This window comes from Rattus norvegicus, chromosome 20, assembly GCF_021556685.1.
Source record: "Rattus norvegicus strain SHRSP/BbbUtx chromosome 20, alternate assembly SHRSP_T2T, whole genome shotgun sequence".
In the NCBI taxonomy this organism is placed as follows: Eukaryota; Metazoa; Chordata; class Mammalia; order Rodentia; family Muridae; genus Rattus; species Rattus norvegicus.
Genome location: NC_141553.1, coordinates 41,373,789 through 41,396,146, shown reverse-complemented (window position 1 = coordinate 41,396,146; position 22,358 = coordinate 41,373,789). Strand labels below are relative to the sequence as shown.

Here is a 22,358-nt window from a genome sequence, read left to right as displayed (position 1 = left end):
CTGTGCCAATAACATGTAAAACATGACTGAATGAAAGTGGCCAAATCTGTCATTGTACCAGTTACAATTCCTGAGGCACACTGGGGTTACAGGTTTGTGCTTGCCACATTCAGCCTTATGTAAGCTCTGAAGATCCAAACGCAGGTCCATCAGGAATTACTTTTTCCACTAAGCCATCTCCACAGTGCCTCTATTCCCGTTTCTGTTCTAATGAATTTGCTCCACCTTACTAACAAAGTTGTTTATCTTTAGTAGTAAGTCTTCCTGTTTTAGCCCCTGTTTTGTGGGCATTTCCTGAGAACACACAAATAAAAATCTACTTACCCTTGTCAGGTCACCAGGAGAAACGCAGAAACAATTGTGCCAGTGATTTAGTGGGCAAATGAGTTTAACTGGGATTACGTACAGGAGCACGGGTTACTTGGAGGCAGTTAAACCACTAAGGAAAAAAAAACAGTCTTTTCCAGCAATTAAGTGGTTGACTACCTGTATGTCCTCAGAGAGGGGTAGGACTTCATGAGCCCTTCCCCCAGAAAAAGAGACAGTCAATGCGCCCAACCTTCTGCAGGTCTCCTGTCGTTTACTGATAACCACAGTTGCTAAGGATTCAAAGTGCAATAACTGTATTACCCTAGAAAAATAAGCCATTAGTAGGATAATTGTTCTATTATGACCCGAACACAAATTAATGTTTAATAGATATTTTGCTTGAAATTTTTCATTCTACCCATGGCAAGAAATATTATGATATTCACTAACTGAACCATTTTATAAAGCAGAGGCAAATAGTGGCTCAGCAGATCAAAGCTCTTGCCACCAAGACAGACTACTCAAAAACTCTGTTTAATTCATAGAACCCATACAGTCAAAGGCTAGCACCAACTCCTGAGATTGGCCTCTGTGCACCATGGCATGCACATCCCCATGGATAAATAGATAATAGGTGATGATAGATAGATAGATAGATAGATAGATAGATAGATAGATAGATAATAGATAGATGATGGATGGATGGATAGATGGATGGATGGATGGATGGATTGATGGACAGATAAATAGATGATGGATGGATAGATAGATGATGGATGGATAGATAATAGATAGCTAGATAGATGATGGATAGATGGATAGATAGATGATGAATGGATAGATAGATGATGAATGGATAGATAGATGATGGATGGATAGATGATAGATGGATAGATAGATAGATGATAAATATATAAATAGATAGATAATAGATAGATGATGGATGGATGGATAGATAGATGGATAGATAGATAGATGGATGGATGGTAGATAGGTAGATGGATTGATGATAGATGATGGATGGATAGATGATGGATGGATGGATGGATAGATGCATAGGTAGATAGATGATGGATGAATGGATGGATAGATGATAGATAGATAGATAGATAGATAGATAGATAGATAGATAGATAGATAGATGATAGATAGATGATAGATAGATGGATGGATAGATGCATAGGTAGATAGATGATGGATGAATGGATGGATAGATGATAGATAGATAGATAGATAGATAGATAGATAGATAGATAGATGATAGATAGATGATAGATAGATGGATGGATAGATGCATAGGTAGATAGATGATGGATGAATGGATGGATAGATGATAGATAGATAGATAGATAGATAGATAGATAGATAGATAGATAGATGATAGATGGTAAATAATAAGTGAGCACGCACCATGCTTATAACCGGTGCTTACTGAATGCACACATCCTTCCCACATGGTTTCCTTCTACACATGGTCCGTAGCCCAAGGTACAGCCCAACTAAAAGGTTGTTGTCAACCATACTTGCAGAGAATGATGAGGAGAAGGATGAACTGCCATCTCTGGATAAGCCCGGCTGGTACTCCCAAGGGAACGCTGTCCACCTTTATGAGCTTCTGAAGAAAATGACCAGCAAGCCTGAACCGAAGGTAATTTCTGACTGAGGCAGAGTCCTTGATGTCCATGTGCAGATCCAAATGGTGTGAGCAGAGTCTTGGCTGTAAATGGTTAACAGTTGTCTGCCTAGTAGTGGGGCTTTGGGGCTGAGTATTCTACCTCTGAGCACCTGCTACATCTCACCTTTTACCTCTTACTAGAGGCACTCGGTCTTCATTTGTGACAAGGAAAAACAAGATTCCAGAGAGACCACAGGTCTAGGAAGTACACAATTCGTACATACGATGCCTAAGAAATGACATTCTGATAATACAAAAGAATAGTTTATACATAAAACAAGAAGTGACTGTAACAGCACTGACCAGCTTTTCCTTAAAGAATTGCTTACATCCGACCCCTTAGTCTTGGTTGGACATTGATGTATTTACAGCACAGTACTTTTCCTCCACATGGTGCATACCACAAGCCTGGTGAGCAGGAAGAATCACTGGGTAGCTGGCCATGGTTCATTGGTACCAACTTTCTTGAGCTCCTGAGAACTATTCATGGGGTCAGTAGACACAGGACCTGGATGAGGAGCCTTAACCTCACACTGTCTTCTGTGAGTGGAGGGGTGTGGTCTGATCAGTAGGGCTTTGCCTCAGAATATCTGAGGCGCTTTCTAAATTGTACATGCTGGAACCGTACATTTATGAGTTCAGTTTCAGCAGATCCAGGGCAAGTCCTCAGAGTGTACAAAGTCTTAAACAGTGGTTGTAATGGGTGTTCTTAGTAACAGGTAATCCCCTATAATAAGTTGTCAGTTTTAGTTCTGTCTGCAGATTTGATTATAAACATGTGAAAGCACACAGGCTCACCTCTTAATGAGGAATATCAAATAAAATTGTTTCTCATATCCTACCTTCCTGCCATCTTCAACAAAACTGTGAATCATATAGGACTGATCATATATGTATGAAATTATTTGTGGAAGTTTAAGACACACTGTTTTGGGGTAACTGCTGCCTGAGGACCTTCCTTCTATTTTCTGTGCAGTAGTTACCACTCACCTCCATGCCTCCTTCTGAATTCTATCGATCGCAGGTGGTTTACTTTGGTGACAGCATGCATTCAGACATTTTCCCAGCCCATCACTATACTAACTGGGAGACAGTCCTTATTCTCGAAGAGCTTCAGGGGCAAGAAATGGAGAAGCCTGAGGAAGCAGAGCCTCTGGAGAAAAGAGGAAAATATGAGGTAAGGATCCTGTCAGTCCTTTTTGGGGGGAGTAAGGGGTAGCAGTGTTTGAAAGCTGAGGTCTCCTTATCCTACCTGACTTTAGAAGCAGCTGGGAGTAGTTCCTGTAGTTCCTCCATGATAAATGGAACAAGAGGATCAGAATTTCAGGACAAGTTTCATATCAGCCTGGGCTTTGTGCGATCCTGTCTCACAAAAGCAAATTATTCTGGTCTGGCTGGATGCTTTCATGTTTCCATACTCTGTATTCAAATCACTATTATTTAATGGCTCCTACCTCAGTAGATTGCTCTAGTCAACATGTTTGTGTTGTCTGCTTTTAAGGACCTGGTATGTGCCATCATCACTCCATCCCGGATGGGGAAAACTGGATGAGGTCCCCCTCTAACTGGGGAGCTGTTGGCAGTTAGTGGCTACGAGGGGAGGGGAGTCATTTTTTTTCAATGATGTAGCCAATGATAAGTGGCCCATGACCCAATAAGTGAGACCACCCCTAATTAAACTCATTAGGGGTCACTTTTTGAAAGGACATGAAAGTAGGAGGGGGACTTGTGAGAAGAAATAGTTCAGGGTAAGGAAATGAATATAATCTAAATCCGTAACATGCAAGTGTGAAACCAAGGGGAAATACCAAAAAAAAAAAAATTAATCTGTCATGTATCTCTCTGCTGGGTTTAAAAGCAGCTGAAGCAGTTGTGTGTGTTTCACCAATATCTCTTGCCATAAACCTGAGACTCCGACTAATGAAGTCCAGATGGGACAATGTTGAGCTCTAGACCTTTCCTCTGAGCAGCAGTGTACAAACATCACCTCCTGAGAGTTTAGACCCGTTGCTGCCTCCCTGTGGAGAGGACAGAACTTAGACATCTTTAGTCCCAGCAGAAGGGAGGCAGTCTCTAGAGAAGGCTAAGAGAGTGAAGAGTCCCTTGTGTTTAAGAAAAATGCAGCTTCTCCAAATGTCAAGCATGTAATATATATAGAAAGAGTCTGTCTTTCAGTTTAAAAAGTTCAAAGGTGCCTACAGACGGGTTGAATTCTGTATTTCTAATCACTTTATTCAGTCTAAATGAACTTTCAAAAAAAATTAGTTAAAAGGAAATTATCCGATTGTTTCAAAGCTGGTGGCCTGAGCTGGAAGCCTGACCATGACTGCTCTGCAGTCTGTGCTGGTGTGCTGGTTTGTTTTGCTGTTTGCATTTAGTTCCTGCAGTGTTATGCAGTAATTTTCAAGCTCAGTCCACCCTTATTCTGAGCTCACTTTTGCCTCCCTTGATTTGTGACAGGAAGCATAAGGACTAGGGACGTCTCACATGGAACCTGGCTAGCTTTTGTACACAACTTCTCGTTCTGTAATCTGGTACATCACTGATTATCCGTGCCTCTGTAGTACAGCTAATGGATGGGCAGAAATGGTGCATATAAGTGATTTGCAGCACTCGTAGAGTGACTGGGGCAAATTTTTCTTTAAAATCAAAACCAAATAACCAGCCAATCAAAACTCATTCTTTAGAGTGGGAATTTCTTGGAGCATCTCAATGCCACGCAGCAAGCCTTGTGTTGAAGGAACGCACGGACAGGGAGCCCTCTTTCAAGGTTCCCTTTGTTACTGCGCTTACTGCTCTAATTTAGTTCTTCATTTTAACGAAAAAGAAATTGCATCCCTTTAAGAATATTTTTTAAAATTTACGTCCAAAAGTAACTTACTTTTAATGGTGAGCATTTTTAACAAATAAGAAATCCCTTATTTAGGGAAGGCCTATTCATTAAATCTACAGTGGGAATGTAACATATTTGAAGAAAACTAAGGAAGAGGGAAAATATGTATGTGTATTTCATGGAGACACGGGCAGCTCCTTTAGGGTCTCTTTCCAGGTTCTGATCTAGACAAGGGTATTTCTTACTGATTACACCATCTAACAGAGCTGGCCATGAGAAAAGAGAAAGAAATGTAGTATAAGATTAAAAGACAGTCTACCAAATTGTCATATTTTATAGTTATATGACCATTAGTATAGAAGAAATCAAGATATCAAAATTAACACAAAGGTTCATTCAGAAGACTGGCGCTAAATTGGTATTCAAACGCCCAGCAGCTGTTCGTTACAGTAGCCACATCCTCACAGGTACCAAGAGACAGATTATCCACAAAGACAAAATGAACAGTTCTCAGATGTAACTCATCAAACACGTAAGATCACCGTTTATAAGATTTAAGCTTCTATTAAAGTTTTTAAATACAAACCTACATAATTGAAGACATTCACTTAAGAGGGCGTGGTATAATTTATTTGCAAAACTGATGCAAGGGTATGCAGAGTCCTGGGAAGATTTGGGCAGGTTTTCTGCAATTACATAGAAGATTTAACACTCGCAAGATTAAGGAAATAATTACAAATAAAATAAATAGAGTGAAAGAGGATTTTTACCACAAGATTACTAACCATATTACAAAGGGATTTTACTCTACAGATATTAGCCACGTTACTGTCACATGTTAATTTTAGTACTCATAACATGTACCTAGCCCAGAATTCTAATAGTCCCACACTCTGAACGTTTGGTTTGTGAGTCAGGACCTTGCTGTATAGCCCAGGCTTGTGTCAAACTTGAAGTCCTCTTACCTCAGCCTTTTGAGTTCTGGGAGTATATGGATACACCACCACACCTGGCTGGTATCTGGATTTTTTCTAGCACCAATACAATGTTCAAAAAATTCCAGATTTTAGAGCCTTAGAATTCTGAATTTCCAAATGATGGATACTTAAGTATATTCAAATATTCCCAAACTGAAAAATTCTGAGTAATCTTTCTGACCACAAGGATGTCGGAAGGATATATCCACTCCATCTGTAAAAATTGTTGTGAGTAAAGAACAGGGCTCGGACAAGGCCCCTGTATCACATTCCAAGCCAAGAGATTATTCCAGTCAGGAATGAAAGAAGGAGAAAAATATGATGGTCTCTTTCCTCATCCTTCACATAAAAGTGAAGTCTGAAGGAGGATTATAGACCTGGAAATAAAGCCATACCTTTAATGTTTATTAAGTTTGAAAATATGTTTTAAGTGCAGTGATTTGAATGAGAATGCCCCCCATAGACTCATATATTTGAATACCTAGCCTCCAGTTTCTAGGACTGTTTATGAGGGATTAGGAAGCATGGCCTTCTTGGAAGACTTTGAGGTTTCAGGAGCCAAAGCCACTCCTATTAAGGTCTCTACATCTTAGTTATAGACAAGAATGTAAGCTCTTAGCTAGTGCTGCAGCACCATGCGTGCCTTCCTGCTACCATGTTCTCCACAATCTTAATTCTGATCTCTAACCCTAACAATGAGCTCTTCTAAGATATCATAGTCAAGGTGTCTCTTCATAGCTGGAGAAAAGGAGCTGAGACAGTGACCTCATTGAAAGGAATGATTTCCCAAGTTAGAACTTGAAGGACAGTAAGAAATAGGAACACAGAGCTAGGAAGAAGGCTCAGTCAGTAAAGTGTTTGCTTCCTTGAAATCATAAGGACCCAAGTTTAGTCCTAAGAACCCATGTTTTTGTAACAGTCCCCGGTGACACATGTTTGCAATGGCTGCAAGAGATAGGGGTTGGCAAAAGAAGAATCCACAGGGCCTGCTAGCCAAACAGTGGATACCAGGTTCAGTGAGAGAACAGAAGGTTGAGAGAGACAGATGCTCAACCTCCACCTCTGCCCTGTGCGTGCACACATGTACGCACACACAGAAGTAAATCAGGACCTGGAGTATATCTGCCTCTGGGAAAACCATAATGAAGGGTCTGTGGTTAGACCTAGAAATGGACATATTTATTTCCCAGTTCTCTCAATGAAGACCTAGAAAATTCATAGGAAAAAAATAAAATAAAACGAGTCACCCAGGTATGGTGGTGCACTTAATCTCAGCACTTGGGAGGCAGAGGCAGGCAGATCTCTATAAGTTTGAGGGCAGCCTGGTCTACACAGCAAGTTCCAGGCCAGCCAAGAATTCACAATGAGACACAGGTCTGTCAACATCCAGTGCATTGCGAGATCCTGTCATGGTTTGAATATGCTTGGCCCAGGGAGTGGCAGCATTTGAAGTGTGGCCTTGTCGGAATAGGTGTGTCACAGTGAGCATGGGCTTAAGACCCTCACCCTAGATGCCTGGAGGTCAGTCTTCCATTAGCAGCCTTCAGATGAGATAGAATTTTCAGCTTTGCCTGCACCATGCCTGTCTAGATGTTGCCATGCTCCTGCCTTGATGGTAATGGACTAAACCTCTGAACCTGTAAGCCAACCCCAACTAAATGTTGTCCTTTTTAAGAATTGCCTTGGTCACGGTGTCTGTTCACAGCAGTAAAACCTTAACTAAGACAGATCCTAAGTGAGAGTCACATTAACCAGGACACAGAGGATGCAACACAAAAGCTCACTGATGTATAGTTTGAATATTCAGAGTTCCAGCGTCTTTTATACAGAAAGCAGAATAAAGAGTTCCTATAGCTTCTAGTTCTCACCAACTGCTGTTTCCCTAGCAATAGCTTATTTTGGTTCAAGGTGACCCAAGCCTCCTTGCAGACTGAGAAATCTGTCAGCAGACCAACTCTTAGATATGTTACCTCTTATAATTAAAAACAAAGCTACTTTCTCATGAGAAAAGGATCAAGAAGGCCACTTTCTCAGACATGTAGCTTACTTGGCAGAAGACCAGGATTCTCTGCTTGAGAGAATATGTCTGCTCAGTGTTTCAGTATGCTGAGAGTCACAAAGATCCCATGTTGTCTGGCAACTAGCAAGCCAGGAGCACTCACCTTAAGCCATTTCTTTTTACTTGTCAATAAATTGAATTAGTCACTTAATTAATTAGAAACTAGTCATTTTAAACCTTTATTAATGTATTGGCTTCATATTTCAGATACACTAAAAGCAATACAACCTTCTAAAAGACAAATAGAAACAGAAAAATTCCAATGAAGTAGGTTTTTTAATTACCCTACAGTATAATAATACTAATAATGATGATAGTACATAAATTTTAATTATATTAATCATAGAGAATATAGTTTTTATTATATAGATTATGACAATTTTTTAAGGAACCAATCCTGGGTCACATTAAAGTGCACTCATAATAAGGAAATGTTATTTTCTTTGCAAAGTAAAACAGGTTTCCAAACCCTGCCCCTAGGTCCTTATAGCTTTTCCTCCTGTTCATTTAGTGAGGAAAACACTTATAGGAGCACTTCGCTACAGATGCCATTCTAACCACAGTTGTGCTTTCCTTTTTCAGGGACCAAAGGTAAAGCCTTTAAATTGCTTATCTAATAAATGGGGCTCATACTTTATCGACTCAGTCTCAAGACGGGGAAATGCAGAAGACTCCTTGGTTTATACCTGGTCCTCTAAGAGAATCAGCACCTACAGTACGATTGCAATCCCAAACATTGAATCTATTGCAGGTAAGGGGGAAAGACCTGTGAGCCTCTCCCTGTCCAAGACAGTAACTGTTAGAGCTGTTGTCTTCAAAAGGAGCAGTCTTCACAAGACATTGAGTTATTTTCTTCCTTTATTTTTGAGGTTATGATTAATTACATCATTCCTCTCTTCCTTTTCAACATCTCTCATATACCCGTCCTTGTTCTCATTCAAATTCATGGCCTCTTTCTTCACTGATTGTGTGTGTGTGTGTGTGTGTTTGTGTGTGTGTGTGTGTGTCTGTGTGTGTGTGTGTCTGTGTGTGTGTGTGTGTGTCTGTGTGTGTGTCTGTGTGTGTGTGTCTGTGTGTGTGTGTGTCTGTGTCTGTGTGTGTGTCTGTGTCTGTGTCTGTGTCTGTGTCTGTGTATTCCTAAATGTATCCTGCTCAGTCTATATCATGAGTTACTCTTTAAGGGAAAGAGCTTCTAGATATGGCAGCGTGGGTCAGGATCTCCCCCATCTCCCACTTCCCATTTCCTACCCCCGGACACACACCTTTCTGAAGTTAACTGCAAAGGCTGGACATTTTTAAAATGTTTGAAGAAATAGGATACAGGTTGGGAGAAGCGTCAGGACAAGATGCTTAGGAAGCCCAGGATGACGAACCTGGCTTTGGGGCTGCTTTCCCCACAGAGGTTGAATGAACCTTTCAGTAACTTAGTGTAACTTCTCAGATGAGAACTAGAAGAAAAAAAAATGAGCCTGATGAGCTCCTTCAGATCTCTGTTGTAAGGGGAAGGTAAGGCAGAGTCCACATTTTCACAGGGGCTGAAACTCAGCTTCAAACAGTTGAATAGCAAAAATTACTAGTTCCCCCAACAGTGACTCACAGCTCTATATTCTTGATGAGAACGAATGTCCATTTTCTTTTGAGAAATATATTATTCTGGGACATAAATACTACTTAAAAAGTACACCCCAGAATGAAAAATTTCCAGGAATATGAGGCTAGGAGACCACAAAAATAATAATAATAACAAAACAGCCAACTAAATAAACAAAGGAATGGGACATTTTGTAGAGATGTAAAAACTAAGGATGGAAAATTTTAATTAAATCTTTCAAAATCAAAATTGAAATAGTAATGAGCTGATTAGACACAGTGGAAAGTGAATTGCTACACTGAGAAAGAGCTCAAAGGCGGGCGGCAGTACAGCTCCATGTCCTAGAGAGCCTGCCTGGAATGTGCAAGGCCCTAGGTTCAGTCTGCGACACTATGGGAGGGAGCCAGGCAGAAAGGAAGGTACAGAATGAAGCTCCACCAGGTAAAACCACAGGAGACTCAGAAAGCAGTGTTAAGGGATGGACATTTTTGGAACTGGGCGCCAGGAGTAGCAGTAGTCCTGTGAGACAAACTAGATGCTTTGGGAGACTTTCGTCATTAGCGTGAGAATTACTTCTTATGGTAAGTTCCCAGTTCTCTGGAACATATATGATAATTTGAAGTCTGAGACACTCACTGGGCTGCCTTCCTTATTCAGATGAAAGCAGTTTGTCCTCACCTATTTGAGAAGCCCACCCTGCTATATTAGAGGTATACGCTTTCGGTGTAGAGTCTTAGGGTCCAGATTTCTTATGAATTTGGCAAAGGACTTGAGGAAAAGAGAACAGAACCCAGTTCTCTGCTCTTCCTTTGCACTGGCCTCCTAGCTGCACTTCGGTCTCTGCTGCCCTGGAAGATCGCCTAAAGTCCCTGGTTTTCTGCCACCAGCAGCTAGCCTGACCTTCAGCCTGAACACACACACACAATCTGTGGCACAAAGTGCTTTCCCTCTTCATTCAGTTGATCTTCCTTGGAAACGTGTGTCCCTGAGGGTCACCCTGGTGTTCATCGGTGTCTGTCCATTCTCCTTCCCCTCCAAGTCAGAACCCTGGATATATGAGAGCTTCACATTCCTAAACTGGAGCTGATGGTTTGACAGTGCATTTTCTCCCTTACAGAGTGGGTACAAGGGAGAAAAGCAATTATCAGTAAGATGATGGTGGTGGCCCTAAGTTAGGTTTGATCTTCTAAAAGAACCCTGTGCCTGTATACAAACTCCGTTTGTATGTCCTTCTGAAATGGTATTTTGCTCTCAGGTGTTCCTTTATTGTCGTTCAATGCTTACACATAAAATTAAAGACAGCCTTAAAATAATCTTTCTTACAAAAAAACCTAAAAACTAAAAACAAAACCATTTTCTTCCAAAATAATTAAAATTTTTATTGGAGTTGTATAATAGTAGAAGCCACTGTATTATTCTAAGATACCCAGATGGATAAAATATATATATATATATCAAATGTGGTTGTGAACAATAAGAAAGTCAAAGAAACATGACTTTCCACTCTAAAACTTACTTCTCAAAGATTTAGAAAATGAGCTCCCAGCTGCTCAGTGGTCACATCCATGCACCTCTCTTTGTCTTCATTTTGTAAATATGTATCTAATTTTATTTGTGTATCTCTGTCACATGCATGCAGGTGCCTGTGACAGCCATCCACTGTAGATCTTCAAACTGAGAGTGGGTGCTCTGGAAGAACATCAAATGCTCATAATCACAAAGACATCTCCTGCCTCTCATTCTCATATTCTCAAATTTCTTTCCCTGCACCCTAGGAGAGAAAGTGACAGGGCCAGCTTTTCTCAAAGGAGCTAATAAGCAAGTCGGGCAAAACTGAAACAACTCCTTTAGTTGCAGGGAGATAGAGAGAGTATCAATTCTGATGCTGGAGACACTTCCTCAAACTGTAACACAGTAATCACATTGTTTGAATTGAGTAAGTTACATCTCATACAGAACTGTAGCTTGATTGTGTCAGTCAGACTCAGTGGTTAGGCACTACTGTGTGGCTTACTTCAGAATGAGAAAGGCAGCTCTAGGCAAAGGTGTGATGGCCATGGCTTTACACATACGAAAGATAAAATCTTTTATGACCTAGATCCTGCAGTTGAAGCTCCAAGAGTCACTCGGTTTCTCTGTGTCTTTTTACCGTGTAGGAATCTATTCCTTTTTGTACACTTCATGTAAGTGTTCCACAGTTGGGATAATGTGGCTGATACAGTGCATTCATGACAGAATTTAAGAGAAAACTTGCTAAAATAAGCAGGAGTCAGGAGGAGGGAGTTCTTGTTTCTCTTGTTCCAAATAGTTAACTGTCATCACTGACTTCCCTACAGCAGAGATGCACTGCTTTCTTCTTGATGACCCCATGGTCTCATGAATCACTAGACTAGTGATTTTTGTTTTTTAGTTTGCGTGTGTGTGTGTGTGTGTGTGTGTGTGTGTGTGTGTGTGTGTGTGTGTGTGTGTAGGCCAGAAAGGGGCTTCAGATTCCTTGGACTTGGAGGAATGGGAGTTTGTGAGCTACCTAATATTGGTGCTGGGATTGCAACTCTGGTCCTCCTGATGAAACAGCAATTGATCTTAACCACTGAGCTCCTTGGTTTTCTCGTCAATTTTCTTGTCTTTACTTTCTCTCTCTTTCTTTTTTTTAATTTATTTTTATTGTTCTAAATTGTGTGTGTGTGTGTGTGTGTGTGTGTGTGTGTGTGTGTGCCCGCGCGCATATGTTGATATGTGTACATGAATGCACAGATCCCCTTGCAGTTAAAAGTACTTGTGAACCAATTCATGTGGGTTCTGGGAACAGAACTTGGGTCCTCTGTAAGAGCAGTACTTTTTCTTAACCACTGATCTCTCTAACCATCCCTGCTTTTTAAGGTGTTGGGGGGTCAACAAATCCCTGAATCTGGAATCATGGGTAGTTATGAACCACTTGATGTGGATGCTGGGAACCAAATTTAGAGCCCCGGGAAGCAAAGCAAGTGATTTTAACTGTTTAGCCAACGTACCAGCCTCTCATGTTTCTTAATAAGAAATCGTTGTTGTGACCCTAGGAGGCATTGCTGCTGTGTGTTTCGTAGTTATGTGGATCATAATTAAATATCCAGGAGCCAGGGTATATGATGTTTATTGATGCTAGCTGATTGCCTCTGCACAGTAAACCAAGCTTTCTCTGACGTCAGGAAAGCACTCTTTCTTTCTATTCAACAGTAGTTTTTTTCTGGTAAAGATTAACTGCTTGAGTCTCAAAGCTTCTCAGTGGCACCTAATCCAACATAAAATTTGGGCCAGAGGTCTGGGCGCTTTCTGTTATGTCTAAATGTGACTTGGCATAGATACTATTTATTGCACATTTTATATACATACACTCTGCCTCCTTGGTGCCAACCTATCTGTAGTACAAGTATGAAAACTATGAAACTCTGAAAAGCAAATACTGAATTATTTTATTCTTTTGTTTTGTTTTTAACATTACAATTACATTTCCCCCTTTCCTCCCTCTAAACCTCCCAAATGTCCCTCTTTGCTGTTTCAAATTCATGGCCTCTGTTTTCATTAATTGATGTAACATGATATACATTATACACACACACACTTATATCCCTAAATACATAAAAACAAACCTCAGTCTGTATAACGATACTTGGTATATACAAGAATGACCACTTGGCCTAGGGTAACCAATGGTGTGCTCTTCCCTGGGGAAAACTGTTCCTCCCACTTCCAGTAGGCTTTAGTTATCTGTAGTTCTCTGTGTGCTGTGGAAGCTTCATGGTCATTTCTTCATCAGCTTTAACCTGTCTGTTATTGTTGCCCTTGTTCAGCTTATGAAACAATGGATTTTAATCTCTTTAGATTTATGAAAGGAGTTTGGCGCCTTATTAAACAAATCATTTTTTTCTTTCCCTCCCTCACAGAGTTACCCCTGGACTACAAATTTACGAGATTCTCTGCAAACAATTCAAAAACAGCTGGTTACTATCCCTTGGTCCATTATACCTTGGCTTCTCAAAACACAGACAGCAAAATAATCTCTACTTAAAAATGAACCAACCATATGTACAGTAGACATACCGTTTTAAAAAGTTAATTTTCCACAGCAATGCAGATGTTTTATAAGAACAATTTTTCAATGAAAATTGACCAAATGGATATTTGTCAGTATGTCTTTTTAAAATATAAGTAATTTTATATAAATCATTTTAATGTTTAACAGTTCTTGTTATAGTAATATTTTTAGTATCCTAGACTAAAAGAGGACATGACGTATTTTCTATACTGGTAGTTCTCAAAACTGGTAGTTTTGAGAATCTCAGGATTCTCATTGTACATTATCAATACATGCAAGTGTGTATTTATACATCTACCTGGTTCAGCAGTTTCCTAAACCTGATCCTCAGACTAATAGCAGAGCAACATAGAACTGGAAAATGCAAATCTGAATGCTTCATTCCAAACCTTCTGAAACAGAAACTTTGGGAGTGACGTCAACAATGACTTTTAAGCAAGCTCTCCATAAATCTGATGCTGTATTATAATTTGAGACCTAGTAAGTAAACCCTGTGATGAGTCTTCATACCTTTAATTGAAAGTGCAAGCTGAATTGATAACACCAGAGTCTAGGGAAAATAGGTCACTGTTCCAAGTTATTAGGCTTTTTGCTAGTTCCTTTTCCCCCGTAATACATAAAGAAACATGATTTCTTAAGATAACATAACCCCATATTTTAGTTAAATTTATACCTATTAAGGTTAAGTTCCAGCTTTGTCCAGGGGAAGGGAGCAGAAAGAAGCACTCGACAACTGTATAGGTACACGTCAGGTCAGAAGATGTTCTGTTCCATGAGGTTTGATTAGTTAACATGTGCACCAGACCATGTTTACACAAGATGTTTGTAAGTTCCTGGGTTTTCTTCTGCCTATTAACTTCACTGTCCATAATGGACAAGATTAAAAAAGTTTATCATTTTTTCTTGGAACTTAGCATATGAAAAACTGTTTTCTTAAAATTTACAAATATTCCAATAAATCCCAACTGTACTATGAGGATGTATTTCTCAGGGTAATTAAAAAGGATACAGAACTTATTTCTTTATTTTCAGTATCTTTGATGTTGATTAATCAGAATACATATAGAGATATATTTGATACCCGAAATGTCATTAGAGAGTTATGATGAGCACACACAATCAAGCTTAGGGCCAAATAAAAGATAACTATCGTATGCTTTAAGTAGAGATTTCACTTTGCTTTAAAATAAAGTTATTTTTCCCTATAGATGTTTCTTGTGTTATTAAATAAGAATACCTTTTTCATTTATATTTGTATGTTTGCATGTGCCTCTGCCTTTGTGTACGTGTATGTGTGTGTGTGTGTGTGTGTGTGTGTGTGTGTGTGTGTGTGTATGTGTGTCTATCTATGTATAAGTACCTATGTGCATGTGTGTCTATGGTGTGTATTCTTTTCCTCTAGCATGTGTGTCCCAGTGACTAAGTTTAGGTCAATCAATCACACTTGGGGCGAGTGCCTTTACCCACAGACCCATCTTGAGACCCAAGAATGCATGTTTCAATGCTTATAAATGGTTGTTGCTATAAGAATTGAGAAGCCCAAAATTCTAAAGTTAACTGTACTTCTTTTGCCGACTAAACAGTAGGGGGAAAAGCAACTTCAAGTGAAAAGTCCTTTCCCAATTCCCTCTACTACGATCAAAGATCCTGCCTCATCCAACATTGTCGTTTCCATCTTATGAAGGGAGCTGGAGTTCAGACTGCCTTGCCCTTGTCTCACCTGCTGACTCTAGTGCGTGCTTCTGTCTTAAGCTATGTTTCATTTTATCTCATGGTTCATTAAAAAGTGTCAGTGTTTCTAACTAGGTGGGAGAGGTGAACGTAGGGCTGGCAAGATGGCTTTGTGGATTAAAGTGCTTGCTGCACAAGTCTGATGACCTGAAGTTAACCTCTGAAACCCATGGAAAGGTGGAAAGAACAAACTGATGCCACAGACTTCTCTCACCTCTACATCCAAGCCGTGGCACATTTGTGTATAAATACCCACAATAGAAAATAATAAATGTTAAAAGTTTTAAAAAATTAAGTAGCCTCATAAAAATTAAAAAGATGGAGCTGGAAAGGTAGATGGCTCAACATTTAAGAGTTCTCGGTGCTCTTGCAGAAGACCTGGGCAGCTCACTATTCCCTACAGTTCCAGTTCCAAGGAGCCGGGAGCCCTCCTCTGGCCTCCTGCACTCTACAGGGACCAGGCATCCTCACATAAAATGAATAAGGCTTTTCTGCTTAAAAAGAACATTAATGAAAAGCTGTTTATTCTTTTTTATTATAGCACTTTTATTTATGTGTATGCCTTCTTGTCTGTATGTACACATACATGCAACTGCCCATGCAGGCCAGAAGACAGCCTCTGGAGCTGGGTTATAAATGATGGGGCTGGAGAGATGGCTCAGTGGTTAGAGCACCGACTGCTCCTTCAGGTGCTCCTGAGTTCAAATCCCAGCAACCGCATGGTGGCTCACAACCATCTGTAATAAGATCTGATGCCCTCTTCTGGTATGTCTGAAAACAGCTACAGTGTACTTATATATAATAAATAAATTTAAAGACAAATAAAAAAATAAATAAATGATGGTGAGTCACTAGATACCGGTGCCAGGAACTAAACTGGAGTTCTCAGCAAGAATGGGTGTGTCTAACTACTGAGCTATCTCTCCAGGTCATGTTTCTTCTTTCATAGTATAGTTATGTGAACTAAAAAAGCATGGAATTTTCTGACACAACCACTATTTGGGGTGTGGAAGTGTTAATATGTTTTGCTACTGTACTGATATTCATCACTTACAATACTGTTGTCAGAAAAATACCTTGTGAGACATCCTTTCCAGTTATGCTAACAGTATATATAGCCCTTGATCTAAGTGTTTTTCTTAAGGGGCTTAAAAGCCTTCTGAAACAAAACTCGTATCTGTGAGTGCTACTTTATTTCCCTGCAACAGTGTGGTGCTTTGAAAGGAGTACTCACAGGAGTACTTACCTTTAATACTGGCACTTTGGGAGACAGAAGCAGGAGGATCAAAAGTTGGAGACCAGCCTGGCCCACATACATGATAACACCCTGCCTTGGAAGACAACACAATTAATGGGAATACCCAAAATTCAGTCTGTGACTGAAATATACCTAAACCCCTAAAAGATTTCACAGTTTCAGTTTTGAGTAATAGTTTTCTCCTGAGCCACCATTCATTAAAGGTTTAGAGGCTAAATGCTTCTGCATCATCTGTATTAAGGTATGGATGCTGTATTCTTTGGGAAAATTAATAACCAACTAAGCAAAACGTGAGCAAATGCACCAAAATTTCTGTTAAGTTAAAAAGTGTCAAGTAGCTGGGTAGTCCCAGGCAGGTCATGCTGACATAATTACTTCTGGGCTCAGAGAAGTGAAATTCCTGGCCCCTGTGGCCTGTCTTTTTCCTGTCCTAGAAATATAGTCAGAGCATGCTACCGTTCCCTTTATTTTCAGCTTTAATCTGACAAAGGTATTGTCATTCTGACAGTGCCACTCACTTGCAGGTTTACATGGTTTCTGTTCTGCTTCATCTACTGTGAAAATTAGACCCTGACGTCACTTGCCGAGCAGCTGGTTCATTCCTACAGCCCAGTGCCTGCTCCATTCCCTTGCATTTCTTGTTTTTCTTTCTCTACTTTAGATGGTAATTTCCTTCCTTCCTCCCGCGCCCTCCCTTTCTTCCTCCTCAGGCTCTCAAGAACTGCAGTCACAGATTGTACTACCACACCCAGCTCCCCTAGTTATTCTCTGTGCAGCCTCAAAACCAGTTCAGAGAGTCTCTCACCTGCTGGCTAAAAAGGAAAAGAAAAAACATTTTAGCCCGCTCGGTTCATGTTCTGTGAATTAAGATGGAGTGCTTCATCATTGTCCAGCCCTGTATTATCCCAGACAGCACAGAGCTTTTATTCGGTTTTATTTATTTATTTTTGGTGCAGACAAGAAACATAACAGTAACATGTCTTTCCTTCGAGCACAAAGAAGACAGAGGACTAAGATCCTCATGTAGTTGCTAAGCAGTTCTAGTCCTCACACTGGTTAAGAACAAAATGTCAAGTATTACTACAGCAAGAAATATCAGTAAGACAAGTTACATTTGTCTTTTTGAAACCACTTTTATAAGACATAGCCACAGTTCTCAAAAGTTCTTCAGACTTCAGAGATCACATTGTACGGATTGTACTTCTAAGGATACAGCTATACGTGAACAGACACCAGAACAAGTTAATCTAGTAATGAATATTCACAGGAGTCTTCATACTGCAAATGACAGAAATTCCAACGTTTGCACTGTTCTCAGCGGTAAGTAAAAGGCAGGCTTGTAAACATCCATCCTGCCAGTCAGCTGACACGGAGTAACAGGGTTTGGTCAAGCACAGTGGAAAGAGGAGTGCACACCATTGATCTCCCACAGACAAGGCTCACCCAGACTTATATCTGTTTGCTAAGATCTACTGGTGGAGTTGAGTAGGACAAACTATAGGAAAATCCTCCAAGCATCCCTTTTTAAATCCCAACCACCTTGATTGCCCCCAGTGCCCCACCCCCACACTGGAATGTGCCTCAGGGACCCCAGCCCCCAACCCTGCTCCTTCCATATGTAGATCATCACAGCAGACCTAAAAAACCTCACTCTGTATCAGGCTGTTCCCTCTAGTTTTCCTCCTAAATTCCCAGCCTCCACTAAAGATATCTAAACCTCCGAGCTCAGGATAAGCTTCAGACAGGGTCTTTAAATGAGAAAGGGAATGGCTAAGGGCTACAGCGGCAGAAGCCATGACAGCATTGCTGCAAACACAGTGGGGCTTGTCTTGCAAATCCAGACCCTCACATCCCCACATCCCTGAGAAGAGGCTTGGGGTCTCCCTCTCACAGTGCTTCAGCCTGCTTCCTCCTTTGTTAGGAGGGAAACAAGAAAGGAAATTCAAAAGCTGACGGTAAGGGCCAAGGTCAAGCAAACAACAAAGAAGATGCACTGTGTTGCCCTCTGGTCATTTCCCCAGGCTGACGCCCTCACAAGAATCGCTGTCCTTCTAAAGGGCACGTTTCTAAAACGTGGTGCATTCATTCACTCACTGCTCAGGGCAGGAACAGGGTCTGTCATTGAGATTCTTTTTTCTCTTCTCCCAGATTATCAACCCAGAGTTTAAGAAACACAAATTTACTGGTAAAATGGAGGGAGGACTGGAGGTAATCTGCCTTGAAATTTTCAGACATTGCTCTGGGTAGGGCGAGAGTCAGAGCAGTGAGAGATTTTGAGTCTACTTTACAGTACCTTTTCCTGCCTGCACTTAACCAAAGGGAGGACAAATTAAAAAAAAAAAACAAAAAAACTGTTGTATGTTTTGTTTTTCTGTCTCTGGGCTGCAACTGCTTCAAAGAGAAAGAAGGGAGGAAGGAAAGAGAGGAGCCAAAGAGAGAAAGGCAGAGCAAGCCTCGTGTGCCCCAAAGGATTTCTAACTGCCCCAACCTAGCCAATTTTGACTTAACCAGAGTGGGTGTGAACACAGGAAGAGGGGGAGTTACCTGTCAAAGTTGCCCAGATTAGGAATAATTTGTTGGTGAGGGCTCAGAAGAACTAACTTCTAGAATGGAGCCACTTAAGCTTAGCTTGGGCACTGCCACATGTGACTACAGATTCTGCCCAGCAGCTAACCGAGCCACGGGAACTGATTCAGAAGGGGGTCCTGTGTGCTGCCTAGGAACTTAGGTCTTTAGACAGTTCCTGAGGAACTGCTTGGACCTGTGCCAATCCAACCAGGAGAGAAGCAGTGTGCAATTATACAGGTTCCCATAGCCCTTATTTTGATTCCCTGGACCAATTCCTTTCCCTCTACCTTTTCTGCACTGACTCCTTCCAGTTTCCAATCCAACAAGACTCCAGTGTTTCTTCAATTCCTGTACAATTCATAAACTGAGCAACAGATTTTTCACCTCTCATTTATGATCCATGAACACATACACAAAGAGCACAAATGTGCGTACACACACACACACACACACACACACACACACACACACACACACAGCCTTCCCCAACAACTCTACCGCAGGACAGAAATGCAAGTTAAACTGGGTCAAAGTCTATTCCCTTTAAAGGTTTTTGTTTTCATTTCTTTTCTCTTTTTTTTTGTGTTGGGGGTTAGAAATATCAGACAGTCAGTAGCTGATCCAAGCTGATCATGATGCATTGGTACAAGAACAATGTGGTGACAGAAAACACTCCTCACCTGATACTTCACTCTTACCTAGTAGTCACCTACCAGCCACCTGCTCATTCTATAGATAAAAAGCAGGGTAAATGGCAAAGGCCCAGGAAGACAGCTAGGATCAGTTGGTGACAGCTTGGAATGTCCTGTTGGGCTGATGGCTGGATTGGGATACAGTCCCATCTTGCAGTGGCGAAACTCACAGTTCTTCACAGTACATAGATATCGGGAACACAGTATGAAATCTGGCTAGTTCTTGGTAAGGATATGTCAAGCTTTCTTTTGATAGAGAACCACTTTTAAAAAAGAAAACAAAAAACCTAGAAGATCACAGACAGGAACCAAGCCATGCAAAGAAAAGCAGTACAAACTACAGCACGTGAGCTTGGCATAGAAGCAGTTTGGAGGCCATGCACTTGGAACACCATTAACACTATGCAGGACATCGTGATGGCCAAGAGAAAGAAGAGCAAAGACTTGGAAGCCACAACCTTGAAACTACCGGAGACTTAGAAGAACCAAAGGACACAATCCAAGGAAGAGAAAGCAGACAGAAGGCTGCATGCTGCTAGCCAAGCTGAGAAGGTGGTAAGGACTCTTCTGTAAGAGCTTCTCACGAGGGCAGAGCTTAGCCAGACTGGAACCTGAAGGACCTGGGACTCTCCACTGGCTGCCTTGGTGGGACTCGAACTCCTCTGCGTGGCCCATCGCCCATCAGGTAGTATTGTAGGGGATTGGACCAAAGCTCCCCTTTGATAATTTCAGCTATTCTGTCGAATTCTAGGAGGCTGTGGTCTGAGAACCAATTGAAGAAACTGGGAATCGTGTTCCCCTCTCTATTCCTGTGGATATGGGCCTGGGGTTCTTGACCCCGGTGCCAGCGGATTGGCGTAGAGAGCGACACCACTCGACCTGAGGATCTGCGCTCGTACTCTTTGACCAGCCCCTCATTTCGGAAGTAGGGGTTGCTTTGGAAGATGAACTTAAATTTGCACCCTGCTCTTGGGTGCTTAAGCTCCTCCACCTCTAAATTGATCATGTACCTCATCATGTCTTCATCTTGGCCACTGATCATCGGTGACAGTTGCGGGTGGTTCCGAAACGCTGTGACCCAGAAACCTGGGATGTTTTGGATGATGAAACTTCGGCGCTGCATGTGGAGCCTTCTCATCCGCCCAAATTTGCGTTCCAGCTGGAGGAAGGCCCTGTCAGCTTGCGCATTTACATTTGACAGCTCTTGATCGATGGCTTCCAGGGAGTCCATGCAGTTATTGATCTTAGGGGCTCTAGGACGAGTCTCGTCTTTCCCTCCTCCAGCTGCCTTTTTTTCTTTCTGCACCCCCTTCTTTTCCTGCATTGCCGCCCCTGCTTCTCCTTCCTTGCCTGTAGTCGCAGAGATGGCGCCCTTGGTAGTCATTACCTTGGTCTTCTTCGGCCCTGGCATCATCTGCGACCCCAGGCCCACTGCACCACTGGCTTCCAGAGTTTTTGGCTTAGCAGGGCTGAGCGGCCCTGCAAGCTGACAGCCATTTTTATTGCTGTCGTTGGCTGCCACAGACGCCAAGGGTGCGTCCCCACACTTTGATGAAGACAGAGCATCCTCCAGCCCCTCTCCCGCTGCGGCAGCACAGCCAATCTCAGCCACTCGGAGGCAGAGCTGGGGGTCGCAGTGCTCCGAATCGGGGGACGCGCCTCCCTCCGCACCGGCCTCACCTGCAGCCTCCATCTCCCGCACCGTGTCAGTTTCCTCGCTGAGCGGCTGGTCTTGCTTCAGATCCAGATCTTCCGGGACAAGGGCGGAGGTCGAGGTGTTAGCGAGAGGGAGCTCGTTGTTCCCTTCCACGCCGTTCATTTTGGCAGCTGACAGCCCTGCAGAGAAGCTTTCCTTGTTCTCTGCAGACGCAGGGCAGCACCGCAGTGAGTGCTTAGCTCCACCCCTTTTTCTTCTGGGCTAGTGCTACCATGGCAACCTGTGACGTCAGGGTACCAGCTGCAACTAACCATAGCGCGAGAACTCACAGCCCAGGTAATTTCTTTTGTCAATCAAGTGTGTTCTTTTTGTCTTTTTAAATGATGCTGTAAATTTAATCTCATCTGGGAAATTGAGTATTTACATAAATGGATGCCTAATTATTTCTTATATCTATTCGTCTCTAAATTAATTTCGATGGTATCTAAACCATGTCTCAAAATAAATTTTAAAATACAACCTATTGTCTATTAAGTTCAGATTTCACCAAGCTTCTCAGGAATAGAGAAGCGAATTCACCAGCTCACAGGCCTTCCTTTTTTCGGACACAGATTCGATTCATGGTGACTACTGAAGAATTGCGCAGAATCCGATTTTGGAAAAGGAAAAAAAAAGTGTCGTTGCTGTTTTTATTTTCAAGCAAAGATATTCCAAAGGTTAATTTCGATTTCTGCAGAAATTTTGATGTTGTATACATTGGCCAACATCGACAAAGCAACTGGATATTTCTTCACTTTTAAATAAATCGTAAACTGCTCCTTACAGGTGGCCACAACGCGTGTCATGTACAGAGTTAGTAACCCTTGAGAATTGCTGAAGGAGATATAATCTTAGAGGATTTTAATTTCTAAAATGATACATATTAATCCCCCTTTG

The 22,358-nt window shown here is 41.5% G+C and overlaps 2 protein-coding genes across 4 annotated transcripts in view; one reads left to right on the top strand and one right to left on the bottom strand.

Moving 5' to 3' along the window:
• Positions 1-14,723, top strand: part of Nt5dc1 (5'-nucleotidase domain containing 1) — a 102,885-nt gene extending 88,162 nt beyond the window's left edge. For all 3 annotated transcript variants that reach the window (NM_001106393.2, XM_087597202.1, XM_087597201.1), the window contains 4 exon segments: positions 1,839-1,957; positions 3,009-3,161; positions 8,436-8,604; positions 13,365-14,723. In NM_001106393.2, coding sequence (NP_001099863.2) covers positions 1,839-1,957; positions 3,009-3,161; positions 8,436-8,604; positions 13,365-13,489 — 566 coding nt within the window. In that variant the 3' untranslated portion in view covers positions 13,490-14,723.
• A 4,923-nt stretch (positions 14,724-19,646) lies between these two features.
• Positions 19,647-21,641, bottom strand: Tspyl4 (TSPY-like 4). The gene is given in 1 exon segment (NM_001012075.1): positions 19,647-21,641. A coding segment is annotated over 1 exon segment (1,224 nt). The 5' UTR covers positions 21,585-21,641; the 3' UTR covers positions 19,647-20,360.
• Positions 21,642-22,358: the final 717 nt, after the last annotated feature.